The following is a 14,371-nucleotide window of genomic DNA, read 5'->3' on the forward strand; positions in this document are numbered from 1 at the left end:
GATGTTACTTATATCCTGTAGTCTCTACTACTGATTCCTCCTCCTGACACGCCTCCTGATATGGCTGCAATCTTAGTTTAATTCTGCTGCATTTGTTATCTCACATATAGACCAGAGAAATATGAAGGAAGATACGAGCAGCCACAGGAGCCATGGCGTGTTGGAGCCCTGGACTAGATTCTAGATTGGCACTAAACACTAAACAACACTCGCCCAACATTACGTCCCCCAGGTTACCTGTTGCTGCATAAACATGCTGAGTGAATGTGGTGTTGAAGGTGTGGAGGTGTGTTAAAGGAGAGTCTGTTCATTCTTGTGCGACATTAAACAGACATCATGTATATCCAAAAGCATTTATTTACAACAACAAAGCAAAACACACAATCTAAAATGTTAGCTAGAATGAATTAACCCTAACCCTGACACATAAGGGATCTAACTAGGCGTGTGTGTGTGTGTGTGTGTGTGTGTGTGTGTGTGTGTGTGTAAAACAATAGCAATATGGGTAACAAATTTAGCCATGTGGTTATACAATAGCTATGAACAGACATCGTAATAATAGCACTCAAAGAACAATGTTAAATCAAATCTATACTTATACATTGAAACTGATTTAACTAAACAGTCCTGTGCTTTAGCTTTAGCCGTGTGCAGAAGAGTTTGGCTCTCCGGCTGAATGATGCCGGCTCTCCTGGGTAATTTTACTGGGGCTAACCGAGTCCCTGCCTCGGGGTCGGTACTCCGTTCGGCCCCGAAAAGTTCCTGGGTGGGGCTTGAGGTTTACTCTGTGCTGATTGGGTAAACTCAAAGCGGGATGTGGCGTCAACAGAGAGTGCAAAAAATAAAAACCCAGCAGAAGAAGAACAGTAGTGGAAAGCGTCTACACCGCCGGAAAAAAGTTTATAACGTCCACCGTCATGACCACGAACACACAAACCAGAAATGCAGCAACCAGCTCAGCTCCTCCCATGTTCAGCTCCTCCCATGTTCAGCTCCTCTCATGTTCAGCTCCTCTCATGTTCAGCTCCTCCCATGTTCAGCTCCTCCCATGTTCAGCTCCTCCCATGTTCAGCTCCTCTCACGTTCAGCTCCTCCCATGTTCAGCTCCTCCAATGTTCAGCTCCTCCCATGTTCAGCTCCTCCAATGTTCAGCTCCTCCCATGTTCAGCTCCTCTCATGTTCAGCTCCTCCAATGTTCAGCTCCTCCAATGTTCAGCTCCTCCCATGTTCAGCTCCTCTCACATTCAGCTCCTCCCACGTTCAGCTCCTCTCATGTTCAGCTCCTCCCACGTTCAGCTGCTCATGTTCAGCTCCTCCCACGTTCAGCTCCTCCCACGTTCAGCTCCTCTCATGTTCAGCTCCTCCCACGTTCAGCTCCTCCCACGTTCAGCTCCTCTCATGTTCAGCTCCTCTCATGTTCAGCTCCTCCCATGTTCAGCTCCTCCCACGTTCAGCTCCTCCCATGTTCAGCTCCTCCCATGTTCAGCTCCTCTCACGTTCAGCTCCTCTCACGTTCAGCTCCTCTCATGTTCAGCTCCTCTCATGTTCAGCTCCTCTCACATTCAGCTCCTCCCACGTTCAGCTCCTCCCACGTTCAGCTCCTCCCATGTTCAGCTCCTCCCATGTTCAGCTCCTCTCATGTTCAGCTCCTCCCATGTTCAGCTCCTCCCATGTTCAGCTCCTCTCACATTCAGCTCCTCCCATGTTCAGCTCCTCTCACATTCAGCTCCTCCCATGTTCAGCTCCTCCCACGTTCACCTCCTTGTTGTCGTGTTCTTTGTTTTGTTTGCGTTGAGTCGCTAAGTATGAACTTTCTGTGACTTTTTTCTTTACAAATCTGCAGAAGTTATGTTTTAATAATAATAGTTGTAGTATATTGTATTTAATTTGTATAATAATAGTAGTAATATGACTGTTTGGCTATAGTTTATAGGCCAATAAATGTTAATGCATGTCTTCACATCTAATTTCTAAAGCTTCGAAAGCTCTCAAACGTAGCGTCCATGTTTCTGGTAGAGGTGGTGACTTTGATTGACAGGTGACACTTGGTAGGGGGCAGGGCTTCAGCGTTTGGGAGCAGAGAAAGAGGCTGATTTTTACACAACTTTTAAGCCTAATTTCATATATTTGGCGATTTTTTGAATCATTCAAATTTGGCAGGATGGTTAACAGCACACTTTTCTGTGGTATGTCAAACTCAGAACACATATTTATTCTTACTTTACACAGACTTTAAGAAAAGTAAAAGCACATGGACATGACTTACACTACAGTACCTCTCTGCTGCCTCTTAGAGTCTTGTCAGGCTTTATGTAATTATCAGCCACCAGAATGCCTTCCTTGTACTGGTAGATGGTTGCTCCTGTGTATTTCTTATTTGGTAAGGCTGCTACAAGGAAAGAGAATCTCTTGTTGTTTTTCACGGTTTTGGCCACATCATTGAAAGTTTTGATTTTCCTTCTCATTTCGGTCAACACTTCATCTGAGAAGTACCAGTGGTCTTCACTGGCACTTTCTGATTTAAGCAATTCCAAGTAGTTGGTCATTGTAGCAAGGCAGGGGTCAGCACTTCCCAGAGAGGTGAAGACAAAGCACAGAGCATCTTCCACACCTGCAGCAAGAACCTCTCTATCCAACTTTGACTGATTTGGGACAATCTTTGGGTTCGTTCCCATCATGTCTAAACAGGACCTAATGATGTTGATCTCTCTCTCTTTGTGATCCATCCACTTGCTTAGTTTTTCCTGACTGAATGGTGACTTGTCTCTCTCTGCAAAGATGTTTTCTAATGAGCTCTCATCTTCGTTGCCTCCACGGATGGATGGAAGTTTATTCTTCATGATGTTTTGGAGCCCAGAAGTGTAAGATTTGCACAGTTTTTGGAAACTGCTCAGCGTTTTGCGAATCTGTGGAAAATTCTCTGACACTCTGTCTTCCAGAGAATCGTTGCATCTCATTTCTATCTGCCTAAGATCTTCTAGAGTATCTTGAGCTTTACTCACTAATCCAACACTGATCTCACTTATTATCTCAGCAGCCGCTGGGTCTAAATTCTTCAACGGTGTCAGCCAGACTTTCAGTGGAACAGCGTTCTCTCCCTTTTCTCCCAGTAGCTTTGGAAGCTCCACATAGGTTTTCACTGCCTCTACAAACGTTGCTGGGTTGCTTTCAAGTATGAGATCCCCGTAGAATTTGCAGGAGAATTTGTCTGCCAAGTATTTTTCTTCATCAGTCAGCTTGATGTCAACTTTTCCCCGAACACTGAATGATGGAACCTTCTTTATCACAGCCTCCATGCTGCCCTGGATGTCCTGAACACTGCTAGCGTCTAACTTCTCACTGTCAAATACAAAGAAAGCATTTGCTCCATAAAGGATGCCAGTGACCACGTGTGTTGCAAGACCGTTCTTTATAGCCTCTGTTTGTTCTGTTTTCAGGTTTGCAACCTGACTCATGGACAACTGCTTGAAGTTGGTGGTAGCTTTGTACTGAAACGTCACTCTGCTCTGATTATTGGATTTCTTCTGATCATTCAGGTACTTGGCAGATCCTCCAACTTTAATCAGTCCACTCATGTAACTGGCCTTCAGAGAAGCTTCAACATCCAGCAGAGAAGACTTGGAATCAATGGAGTCAGATGCCGTAATCTGAAACTCACTGCTGCGCTGAGAGGTTTCAGTTATGTTCTCTTGTAGAGTTGTGTTATCCCACAATGTGAAACCTGCAGAAATGAATCATCAATCATGTGTTACAGCAGAAAAACTATATACTATCATTCAGCCACACCTAGAACTATTACGGATCTTTCAAGAAGGAGGAGTTAAAGTGTGGGAGGGCTTCACAGTTTTTAGATAGAAAATGAAAGCATCCAAAATTAGAAATAAATAACTAAATTTAACTTTTCAGCCCCTTAAGATAATTTTAAATTTCTTGTTGGCAGATGAAGTAATCATATCACTCCACTGTTGTCTACATGAAGTTTTACCTGGCATTAGTTCATCCTGCCGAGCATCGTAAAGCATCCCCAAGGTGAAAGGTCGACCCAGCGCCGCTACTGTTATGGTATCTGAAGACTTGTTTTCCAACCTGTTGTGAACATGACACCACATAGATCAAGCAAACACACACATACCTCAAATATTTGATTAAATTAAGTTACCTGAAACATACCTGAAAAATCCCTGATTCAAGACAGGTAAGGGACTTTTGGTGCATGTACAACCCATTTCTCTCTCCCCTCTTGTTGTCCTCTTGGCAACTGACTTTCCAAAGAAGACAAAAACACCCCCCAAAAAAATCTAAAAACAATAAGGGCAAAAACAAGAAAGAGAGCCAGCAATCAGCTTATTAGTTTTGTAAATATATTAAATAAGTTAAATATTGTTAGGAAAATTCTCTCAAAGAGGCACAGAGTCGTTGAAGTTTCGTAAATACCTTTGTATGATTGCTACCATCCCTCCTGTTGAGACATGACTAGAGCCATGGCGCAATATTACAGCATATTTGTTTTCCCATTTTCGTCTTTCTGATTTTGGAGATGTGTTTTGCATATCTCTAAGGATATCCTGATTGATGTAGGCGGGCGTTTGAGCTAATGTTAGTATTTCATCAGTAGCTGCTTCGTCTGTGAAATGGGGTCAGTTTTCCGTGTGTGTGTGTGTGTAGCACATTTATAGATCGCCACCTTTTTAGGAAGTTGAACTGCCTTTAGTAGGGAGAGAATTAGGTCTTTGTGATTAATATCTTTCCCTGTGGAGGTGAACATCTATTTCACAATCTTCCTGTTTTTTTTGCAAATTTCCCCATTGTGGGACTAATAAAGGAATATCTTATCTTATCTTTCAGCTACCAGTAGGATGTCTTCGAAGTATAACAGGATTTGACTTCCTCTCAGGGGAGTGAATTCTGCTAGATTAGCTGACATTACTTGGGAGAAAATAGCCTTGTGGGATTCTACTTTATTTATATCTTTTCATCTTGTAGGTAAAAGCAAACCAAAATTGACTATTTGGATGAACAGGTACTGAGAAGAATGCATTGCTGATATCTACTACTGAAAAGAATTTGTTTTCTGGTTGAGATTAAGCAGAGTGTGTGGGTCAGGGCCCGTAGGGGCCTGTGGAACCACAGCTTTGTTCACTACCTGTAGATCTTGAACCATTCTCCATCCTACTGATGGTGGAAGCAGTCTGGACAATCAATAATCACTCCTGCTTTGAGTAAATCTTGGATAATAGTTTGGATTCCCTCTTCAGCTTCAGGTTTTAAAGGGTATTGCCTCTGCTGTGGCCTAAACAATGATTTAGGTGTTATATGAACAGGCTCTACTCCTTTACGTAACGCTACATCTGCAGTATCTGGGGACCATACAGTAAGTGTTCAGGAATGTCTTTTGGGTTCTCCTCTGGACTTCCTGTTAGAGTAAATACCCAACAGTATAACTGGGAAAGAATGCCAAAGGGCGTATGTAAACATCCTCCCCTTTAGTATAAAAGATCGCCAAAACATATCAACCAAATAAGTAAATAATCTCCCAGTCATGCCGTGCCTTCCTCGTTCCATTGAGGCTTTCTTTGTCTGCAATCTTTGGCCCAATGCCCTGTTTTCTCACACACATAACATCCCTCATTTTTTCTACCAAAGCCTCCTCTTCCCCTGCTTCTGCCTGTCTCTGCCTCTCTGTCTATCTCTGTCTCTGCCTCTCTGTCTATCTCTGTCTCTGCCTCTCTGTCTAGCTCTGTCTCTGCCTTCCCTCATGAGGAATATTGCTGTTTCTTCACCGTTTAAGACAAAAGCCGGAGCCTTTTTGTTTTTCTGTTTGTTTTTAAAATGTTCTTCCACATGTCGAGCATGATCTAAGGTCTCAGTCAGTCTTTGCAGTGTGATGTGTGACCATATATTTCATAATGAAGCTACTAATTAGTGACCAGCAGCCTTTTAAGGAACGCATTTTTTTCCGTTGCTGTTCTTATGGGAAGTCCTCCGTCATATCAGCAGTGACTTCTACCCCGCTATGAGTGTCAGATATCTCTTTGAGTCTGTGGAAATAGTGATTTTCTCTTCTTCTTTAAATGATTAACTTCACTGGTTCTACAGGTCTTGGTTATCAGTTTTCTCGACAAGGTTCCCAAAACTTTTCTTACCTCGCGTCCAACGATTCTGTGTCTCGGTTTCTACGACCCCCGTCACCTTTCCCTCCTACAGTGGTGGCTAGCCTCCAAAAAAACAGTAATCCAGCTGGAGGTCTTTGTTCAGGAGTCCCGGACGGTTTCAGCCCCGATTCTGAGTAGTGGAAAGGATATTGGGATCCAGCTCGAAGGACCAAGTTGTTAAAAAAATTCTGTCAAAGAGGCACAGAGTCGAGAAGTTTCGAGTGTTGATCGTCTTGCAGCAAAGAGACAAATCTATACAGCAGTACAGAGTTGTCTGGCTAAATACATGAAGTGATAGTTCTTTTATAGTCTTAAAACATGAAGCTGTGACAGGCGTCCCTATGATAATATAATGCTACTATAATTTACGAAATAGTATCGAGGTTAAATAACAGGAAACACCAGCTGGGTGTGTTGGAGACTACTGAACATTTCGGTACTTTTCCAATCGTGATAAGTGGGAGAGGTCAGAGAGTTGCTACAAAATACAGAAGTTCATATAGAGGTCCACAGTCACGTGGAGTGTAACAGACATATCAAACATGATAACAGCAATATTTTTCTAACAAATGTGAAGCTTTTCACCCTGTTTGTCCTTACCTGGTGCAGTGGTGTAGATCTGTAGTCTGATGGTCTGTGATACTGTGATGTTACTTATATCCTGTAGTCTCTACTACTGATTCCTCCTCCTGACACGCCTCCTGATATGGCTGCAATCTTAGTTTAATTCTGCTGCATTTGTTATCTCACATATAGACCAGAGAAATATGAAGGAAGATACGAGCAGCCACAGGAGCCATGGCATGTTGCCCTGGAGCCCTGGACTAGATTCTAGATTGGCACTAGACACTAAACAACACTCGCCCAACATTACGTCCCCCAGGTTACCTGTTGCTGCATAAACATGCTGAGTGAATGTGGTGTTGAAGGTGTGGAGGTGTGTTAAAGGAGACTCTGTTCATTCTTGTGCAACATTAAAGAGACATCATGTATATCCAAAAGCATTTATTTACAACAACAAAGCAAAACACACAATCTAAAATGTTAGCTAGAATGAATGAACTCTAACCCTGACACATAAGGGATCTAACTAGGCATGCCTATGTACAGGTGTGTGTGTGTGTGTGTGTGTGTGTGTGTGTGTGTGTGTGTGTGTGTGTGTGTGTGTGTGTGTAAAACAGTAGCAACATGGCTGACAAATTTAGCCGTGTGGTTATACAATAGCTATGAACAGACATCGTAATAATAGCACTCAAAAACAATGTTAAATCAAATCTATACTTATACATTGAAACTGATTTAACTAAACAGTCCTGTGCTTTAGCTTTAGCCGTGTGCAGAAGAGTTTGGCTCTCCGGCTGAATTATGCCGGCTCTCCTGGGTAATTTTACAGGGGCTAACCAAGTCCCTGCCTCGGGGTCGGTACTCCGTTCGGCCCCGAAAAGTTCCTGGGTGGGGCTGATTGGGTAAACTCAAAGCGGGATGTGGCGTCAACAGAAAGTGCAAAAAATAAAAACCCAGCAGAAGAAGAACAGTAGTAGAAAGCGTCTATACTGCCGGAAAAAAATGTATAACCTCCACCGTCATGACCACGAACACACAAACCAGAAACGCAGCAACCAGCTCAGCTCCTCCCATGTTCAGCTCCTCCCATGTTCAACTCCTCCCATGCTCAGCTCCTCCCATGTTCAACTCCTCCCATGCTCAGCTCCTCCCATGTTCAACTCCTCCCATGTTCAGCTCCTCCCATGTTCAACTCCTCCCATGTTCAACTCCTCCCATGTTCAGCTCCTCCCATGTTCAACTCCTCCCATGTTCAACCCCTCCCATGTTCAACTCCTCCCATGCTCAACTCCTCCCATGTTCAGCTCCTCCCATGTTCAACTCCTCCCATGTTCAACTCCTCCCATGTTCAACTCCTCCCATGCTCAACTCCTCCCATGTTCAGCTCCTCCCATGTTCAGCTCCTTGTTGTCGTGTTCTTTGTTTTGTTTTCGTTGAGTCGTTGAGTATGAACTTTCTGTGACATTTTCCTTCAGAAGTTATGTTTTAATAATATTAGTTGTAGTATATTGTTTTTAATTTGTATAATAATAGTAGTAATATGACTGTTTGGCTATAGTTTATAGGCCAATAAATGTTAATGCATGTCTTCACATCTTATTTCTAAGTCATACTCAAAATGAAGATTGTGACTGTTGGATGTGCAATCAGGTTTCTTAAAGACCGTGTAAAGTGAATTCAGACTTTTTCTTCTAAACACATTCAATAGGTCGTAAATATATTTCTAAAAAAGGTTTAAAAAGCATTTCAACCATTTAGATTTGAATTGTGGAGCTAGGCTTCACAAACTGTGTTTCAACATTTCAGTGTTCAGGATTTAGTGATTAGCATAAACCCGCCCCTGCTGCTGTAGAGGTATAAATACATTCAGCACACACTACTACTACTACAGTCTACAGTTAGCCAGTTAGCGGAGTTAGCTGCCAAGTTAGCAGCAGAAAGCTCTCAGACGTAGCATCCATGTTTCTGGTAGTGGTGGTGACTTTGATTGACAGGTGACACTTGGTAGGGGGCGGGGCTTCAGCGGACTCGGCGGCCACGTCCACAGCGTTTGGGAGCAGAGAAAGAGGCTGATTTTTACACAACTTTGAAGCCTAATTTCATATATTTGGTGATTTTTTGAATCATTCAAATTTGGCAGGGTGGTTAACAACACACTTTTCTGTGGTATGTCAAACTCAGAACACATATTTATTCTTACTTTACACAGACTTTAGGAAAAGTAACAAGCACATGGACATGACTTACACTACAGTACCTCTCTGCTGCCTCTTAGAGCCTTGTCAGGCTTTATGTAATTATCAGCCACCAGAATGCCTTCCTTGTAATGGTAGATGGTTGCTCCTGTGTATTTCTTATTTGGTAAGGCTGCTACAAGGAAAGAGAATCTCTTGTTGTTTTTCACGGTTTTGGCCACATCATTGAAAGTTTTGATTTTCCTTCTCATTTCGGTCAACACCTCATCTGAGAAGTACCAGTGGTCTTCAGTGGCACTTTCTGATTTAAGCAATTCCAAGTAGTTGGTCATTGTAGCAAGGCAGGGGTCAGCACTTTCCAGAGAGGTGAAGACAAAGCACAGAGCATCTTCTACACCTGCAGCAAGAACTTCTCTATCCAACTTTGACTGATTTGGGACAATCTTTGGGTTTGTTCCCATCATGTCTAAACAGGACCTAATGATGTTGATCTCTCTCTCTTTGTGATCCATCCACTTGCTTAGTCTTTCCTGACTGAATGGTGACTTGTCTCTCTCTGCAAAGAGGTTTTCTAATGAGCTCTCATCTTCGTTGCCTCCACGGATGGATGGAAGTGTCTTCTTCATGATATTTTGGAACACAGAAGTGTAAGACTTGCACAGTTTTTGGAAACTGCTCAGCGTTTTGCGAATCTGTGGAAAATTCTCTGACACTCTGTCTTCCAGAGAATCGTTGCATCTCATTTCTATCTGCCTAAGATCTTCTAGAGTATCTGCAGCTTTACTCACTAATCCAACGCTGATCTCACTTATCATCTCAGCAGCCGCTGGGTCTAAATTCTTCAACGGTGTCAGCCAGACTTTCAGTGGAACAGCGTTCTCTCCCTTTTCTCCCAGTAGCTTTGGAAGCTCCACATAGGTTTTCACTGCCTCTACAAACGTTGCTGGGTTGCTTTCAAGTATGAGATCCCCGTAGAATTTGCAGGAGAATTTGTCTGCCAAGTATTTTTCTTCATCAGTCAGCTTGATGTCAACTTTTCCCCGAACATTGAATGATGGAACCTTCTTTATCACAGCCTCCATGCTGCCCTGGATGTCCTGAACACTGCTAGCGTCTAACTCCTCACTGTCAAATACAAAGAAAGCATTTGCTCCATAAAGGATACCAGTGACCACGTGTGTTGCAAGACCGTTCTCAACAGCATCTGTTTGTTCTGTTTTCAGGTCTGCGACCTGACTCATGGACAACTGCTTGAAGTTGGTGGTAGCTTTGTACTGAAACGTCACTCTGCTCTGATTATTGGATTTCTTCTGATCATTCAGGTATTTGGCAGATCCTCCAACTTCAATCAGTCCACTCATGTAACTGGCCTTCAGAGAAGCTTCAACATCCAGCAGAGAAGACTTGGATTCAATGGAGTCAGAAGCCGTAATCTGAAACTCACTGCTGCGCTGAGAGGTTTCAGTTATGTTCTCTTGTAGAGTTGTGTTATCCCACAATGTGAAACCTGCAGAAATGAATCATCAATCATGTGTTACAGCAGAAAAACTATATACTATCATTCAGCCACACCTAGAACTATTATGGATCTTTCAAGAAGGAGGAGTTAAAGTGTGGGAGGGCTTTACAGTTTTTAGATAGAAAATGAAAGCATCCAAAATTAGAAATAAATAACTAAATTTAACTTTTCAGCCCCCTTAAGATAATTTTAAATTTCTTGTTGGCAGTAATCATATCACGCCACTGTTGTCTACATGAAGTTTTACCTGGCATTAGTTCATCCTGCCGAGCATCGTAAAGCATCCCCAAGGTGAAAGGTCGACCCAGCGCTGCTACTGTTATGGTATCTGAAGACTTGTTTTCCAACCTGTTGTGAACATGACACCACAGAGATCAAGCAAACACACACATACCTCAAATATTTGATTAAATTAAGTTACCTGAAACATACCTGAAAAATCCCTGGTTCAAGACAGGTAAGGGACTTTTGCTGCATGTACAACCCATTTCTCTCTCCCCTCTTGTTGTCCTCTTGGCAACTGACTTTCCAAAGAAGGCAAAAACGCCCCCCCAAAAAATCTAAAAACAATAAGGGCAAAAACAAGAAAGAGAGCCAGCAATCAGCTTATTAGTTTTGTAAATATGTTAAATAAGTTAAATATTGTTAGGAAAATTCTCTCAAAGAGGCACAGAGTCGTTGAAGTTTCGTAAATACCTTTGTATGATTGCTACTATACCTCCTGTGGAAACATGACTAGAGCCATGGCGCAATATTACAGCATATCTAAAAAGGTTATTTGGTACAATTGGTTTACCTTCCGGGCATACATATATGTCATTTTGTAGTTTTGCTCCTTTGTTTTCCCATTTTCATCTTTCTGATTTTGGAGATGTGTTTGCATATCAGCCACTAGCAGCCACTTCGCCACTGGACGAAGTGGCTGGGGAGAGGGAAGTCTGGGCTTCCCTGCTTAGGCTGCTGCCCCCGCGACCCGTCCCCGGATAAGCGGAAGAAGATGGATGGATGGATGGATGGTTTGCATATAAGGATATCGTGATTAATGTAGGTGGGCGTTTGAGCTAATGTTAGTATTTCGTCAGTAGCTGCTTCGTCTTTGAAATGGGGTCAGTTTTCCCTGTGTGTGTGTGTTTGTGTGTGTGTGTGTGTGTGTGTGTGTGTGTGTGTGTGTGGCACATGTATAGATCGCCACCTTTTTTAGGAAGTTGAACTGCCTCTAGTAGGGAGAGAATTAGGTCTTTGTGATTAATATCTTTCCCTGTGGAGGTGATCATTTATTTCACAATCTTCCTGTTTTTTTGCAAATTTCCCCATTGTGGGACTAATAAAGGAATATCTTATCTTATCTTTCAGCTACCAGTAGGATGTCTTCTATGTATAACAGGATTTGACCTCCTCTCGGGGGACTGAATTTGGCTAGATTAGCTGACATTACTTGGGAGAAAATAGCCTTGTGGGATTCTGGTTTATGTACATCTTTTCATCTTGTAGGTAAAAGCAAACCAAAATTGACTATTTGGATGAACAGGTACTGAAAAGAATGCATTGCTGATATCTACTACTGAAAATAATTTGTTTTTTGGCTGAGATTAAGCAGAGTGTGTGGGTCAGGGACCGTAGAGGCCCGTGGAACCACAGCTTTGTTCACTGCCTGTAGATCTTGAACCATTCTCCGTCCTACTGATGGTGGAAGCAGTCTGGACAATCAATAATCACTCCTGCTTTGAGTAAATCTTGGATAATAATTTCGATTCCCTCTTCAGCTTCAGGTTTTAAAGGATATTGCCTCTGCTGTGGCCTAAATGATGATTTAGGTGTTATATGAACAGGCTCTACTCCTTTACGTAACGCTACATCTGCAGTATCTGGGGACCATACAGTAAGTGTTCAGGAATGTCTTTTAGCTTCCCCTTTTGACTTTCTGTTAGAGTAAATTCCCGACAGTATGACTGTGCAGTAGAGGAAAAGAATGCCCAAGGGCGTATATAAAATCCTCCCCTTTAGTATAAAAGATCACCAAAACATATCAATCAAATAAATAATCTCCCAGTCATGCCGTGCCTTCCTCGTTCCATTGAGGCTTTCTTTGTCTGCAATCTTTTGACCCAATGCCCTGTTTTCCCACACACATAACATCCCTCATTTTTTCTACCAAAGCCTCCTCTTCCCCTGCTTCTGCCTGTCTCTGCCTCTCTGTCTATCTCTGTCTCTGCCTCTCTGTCTATCTCTGTCTCTGCCTCTCTGTCTATCTCTGCCTCTGCCTTCCCTCATGAGGAATATTGCTGTTTCTTCACCGTTTAAGACAAAAGCCGGAGCCTTTTTGTTTTTCTGTTTATTTTTAAAATGTTCTTCCACATGTCGAGCATGATCTAAGGTCTCAGTCAGTCTTTGCAGTGTGATGTGTGACCATATATTTCATAATGAAGCTACTAATTAGTGACCAGCAGCCTTTTAAGGAACGCATTTTTTTCCGTTGCTGTTCTTATGGGAAGTCCTGCGTCATATCAGCAGTGACTTCTACCCCGCTATGAGTGTCAGATATCTCTTTGAGTCTGTGGAAATAGTGATTTTCTCTTCTTCTTTAAATGATTAACTTCACTGGTTCTACAGGTCTTGGTTATCAGTTTTCTCGACAAGGTTCCCAAAACTTTTCTTACCTCGCGTCCAACGATTCTGTGTCTCGGTTTCTACGACCCCCGTCACCTTTCCCTCCTACAGTGGTGGCTAGCCTCTAAAAAAACAGTAATCCAGCTGGAGGTCTTTGTTCAGGAGTCCCGGACGGTTTCAGCCCCGATTCTGAGTAGTGGAAAGGATGTTGGGATCCAGCTCGAAGGACCAAGTTGTTAAAAAAATTCTGTCAAAGAGGCACAGAGTCGAGAAGTTTCGAGTGTTGATCGTCTTGCAGCAAAGAGACAAATCTATACAGCAGTACAGAGTTGTCTGGCTAAATACATGAAGTGATAGTTCTTTTATAGTCTTAATACATGAAGCTGTGACAGGCGTCCCTATGATAATATAATGCTACTATAATTTACGAAATAGTATCAAGGTTAAATAACAGGAAACACCAGCTGGGTGTGTTGGAGACTACTGAACATTTCGGTACTTTTCCAATCGTGATAAGTGGGAGAGGTCAGAGAGTTGCTACAAAATACAGAAGTTCATATAGAGGTCCACAGTCACGTGGAGTGTAACAGACATATCAAACATGATAACAGCAATATTTTTCTAACAAATGTGAAGCTTTTCACCCTGTTTGTCCTTACCTGGTGCAGTGGTGTAGATCTGTAGTCTGATGGTCTGTGATACTGTGATGTTACTTATATCCTGTAGTCTCTACCACTGATTCCTCCTCCTGACACGCCTCCTGATATGGCTGCAATCTTAGTTTAATTCTGCTGCATTTGTTATCTCACATATAGACCAGAGAAATATGAAGGAAGATACGAGCAGCCACAGGAGCCATGGCGTGTTGGAGCCCTGGACTAGATTCTAGATTGGCACTAGACACTAAACAACACTCGCCCAACATTACGTCCCCCAGGTTACCTGTTGCTGCATAAACATGCTCAGTGAATGTGTTGTTGAAGGTGTGGAGGTGTGTTAAAGGAGACTCTGTTCATTCTTGTGCAACATTAAAGAGACATCATGTATATCCAAAAGCATTTATTTACAACAACAAAGCAAAACACACAATCTAAAATGTTAGCTAGAATGAATTAACCCTAACCCTGACACATAAGGGATCTAACTAGGCATGCCTATGTACAGGTGTGTGTGTGTGTGTGTGTGTGTGTGTGTGTGTAAAACAATAGTAACATGGCTGACAAATTTAGCCGTGTGGTTATACAATAGCTATGAACAGACATCGTAATAATAGCACTCAAAGAACAATGTTAAATCAAATCTATACTTACATACATACATACATTGAAACTGAT

General features: G+C 42.4%; 2 protein-coding genes across 2 annotated transcripts; both read right to left on the reverse strand.

Annotated features, from left to right (window-relative positions):
- Window positions 1-640: 640 nt before the first annotated feature.
- Window positions 641-4,209, reverse strand: LOC128381817 (neoverrucotoxin subunit beta-like). Its single transcript, XM_053341849.1, has 3 exons — window positions 3,986-4,209; window positions 2,277-3,721; window positions 641-790 (listed from the first exon to the last, which is right to left on the reverse strand). The coding sequence occupies exons 1-3, from the start codon at window positions 4,107-4,109 to the stop codon at window positions 641-643; spliced, it is 1,719 nt and encodes a 572-aa protein (XP_053197824.1). The 5' UTR covers window positions 4,110-4,209.
- Window positions 4,210-7,478: 3,269 nt separating this feature from the next.
- LOC128381818 (neoverrucotoxin subunit beta-like) lies at window positions 7,479-11,175 on the reverse strand. Its single transcript, XM_053341850.1, has 5 exons — window positions 11,149-11,175; window positions 10,863-10,990; window positions 10,678-10,778; window positions 8,974-10,418; window positions 7,479-7,610 (listed from the first exon to the last, which is right to left on the reverse strand). The coding sequence occupies exons 1-5, from the start codon at window positions 11,173-11,175 to the stop codon at window positions 7,479-7,481; spliced, it is 1,833 nt and encodes a 610-aa protein (XP_053197825.1).
- Between the last annotated feature and the right edge of the window lie 3,196 nt (window positions 11,176-14,371).

This window comes from Scomber japonicus, chromosome 20, assembly GCF_027409825.1.
Source record: "Scomber japonicus isolate fScoJap1 chromosome 20, fScoJap1.pri, whole genome shotgun sequence".
NCBI classification, from domain to species: domain Eukaryota; kingdom Metazoa; phylum Chordata; class Actinopteri; order Scombriformes; family Scombridae; genus Scomber; species Scomber japonicus.

What these genes read in the sequence shown, in the direction of transcription:
- LOC128381817 (XM_053341849.1), bottom strand. Translation starts at nt 4,109, where the DNA reads ATGTGGTGTCATGTTCACAACAGGTTGGAAAACAAGTCTTCAGATACC. An exon ending in GCAGGATGAACTAATGCCAG is followed by an intron (nt 3,722 to 3,985) that starts GTAAAACTTCAT and finishes TCATTTCTGCAG; the next exon opens with GTTTCACATTGTGGGATAAC. An exon ending in CTCTAAGAGGCAGCAGAGAG is followed by an intron (nt 791 to 2,276) that starts GTACTGTAGTGT and finishes TTACCCAATCAG; the next exon opens with CACAGAGTAAACCTCAAGCC.
- LOC128381818 (XM_053341850.1), bottom strand. Translation starts at nt 11,175, where the DNA reads ATGGCTCTAGTCATGTTTCCACAGGAG. An exon ending in TTGAACCAGGGATTTTTCAG is followed by an intron (nt 10,779 to 10,862) that starts GTATGTTTCAGG and finishes TGTTCACAACAG; the next exon opens with GTTGGAAAACAAGTCTTCAG. An exon ending in GCAGGATGAACTAATGCCAG is followed by an intron (nt 10,419 to 10,677) that starts GTAAAACTTCAT and finishes TCATTTCTGCAG; the next exon opens with GTTTCACATTGTGGGATAAC.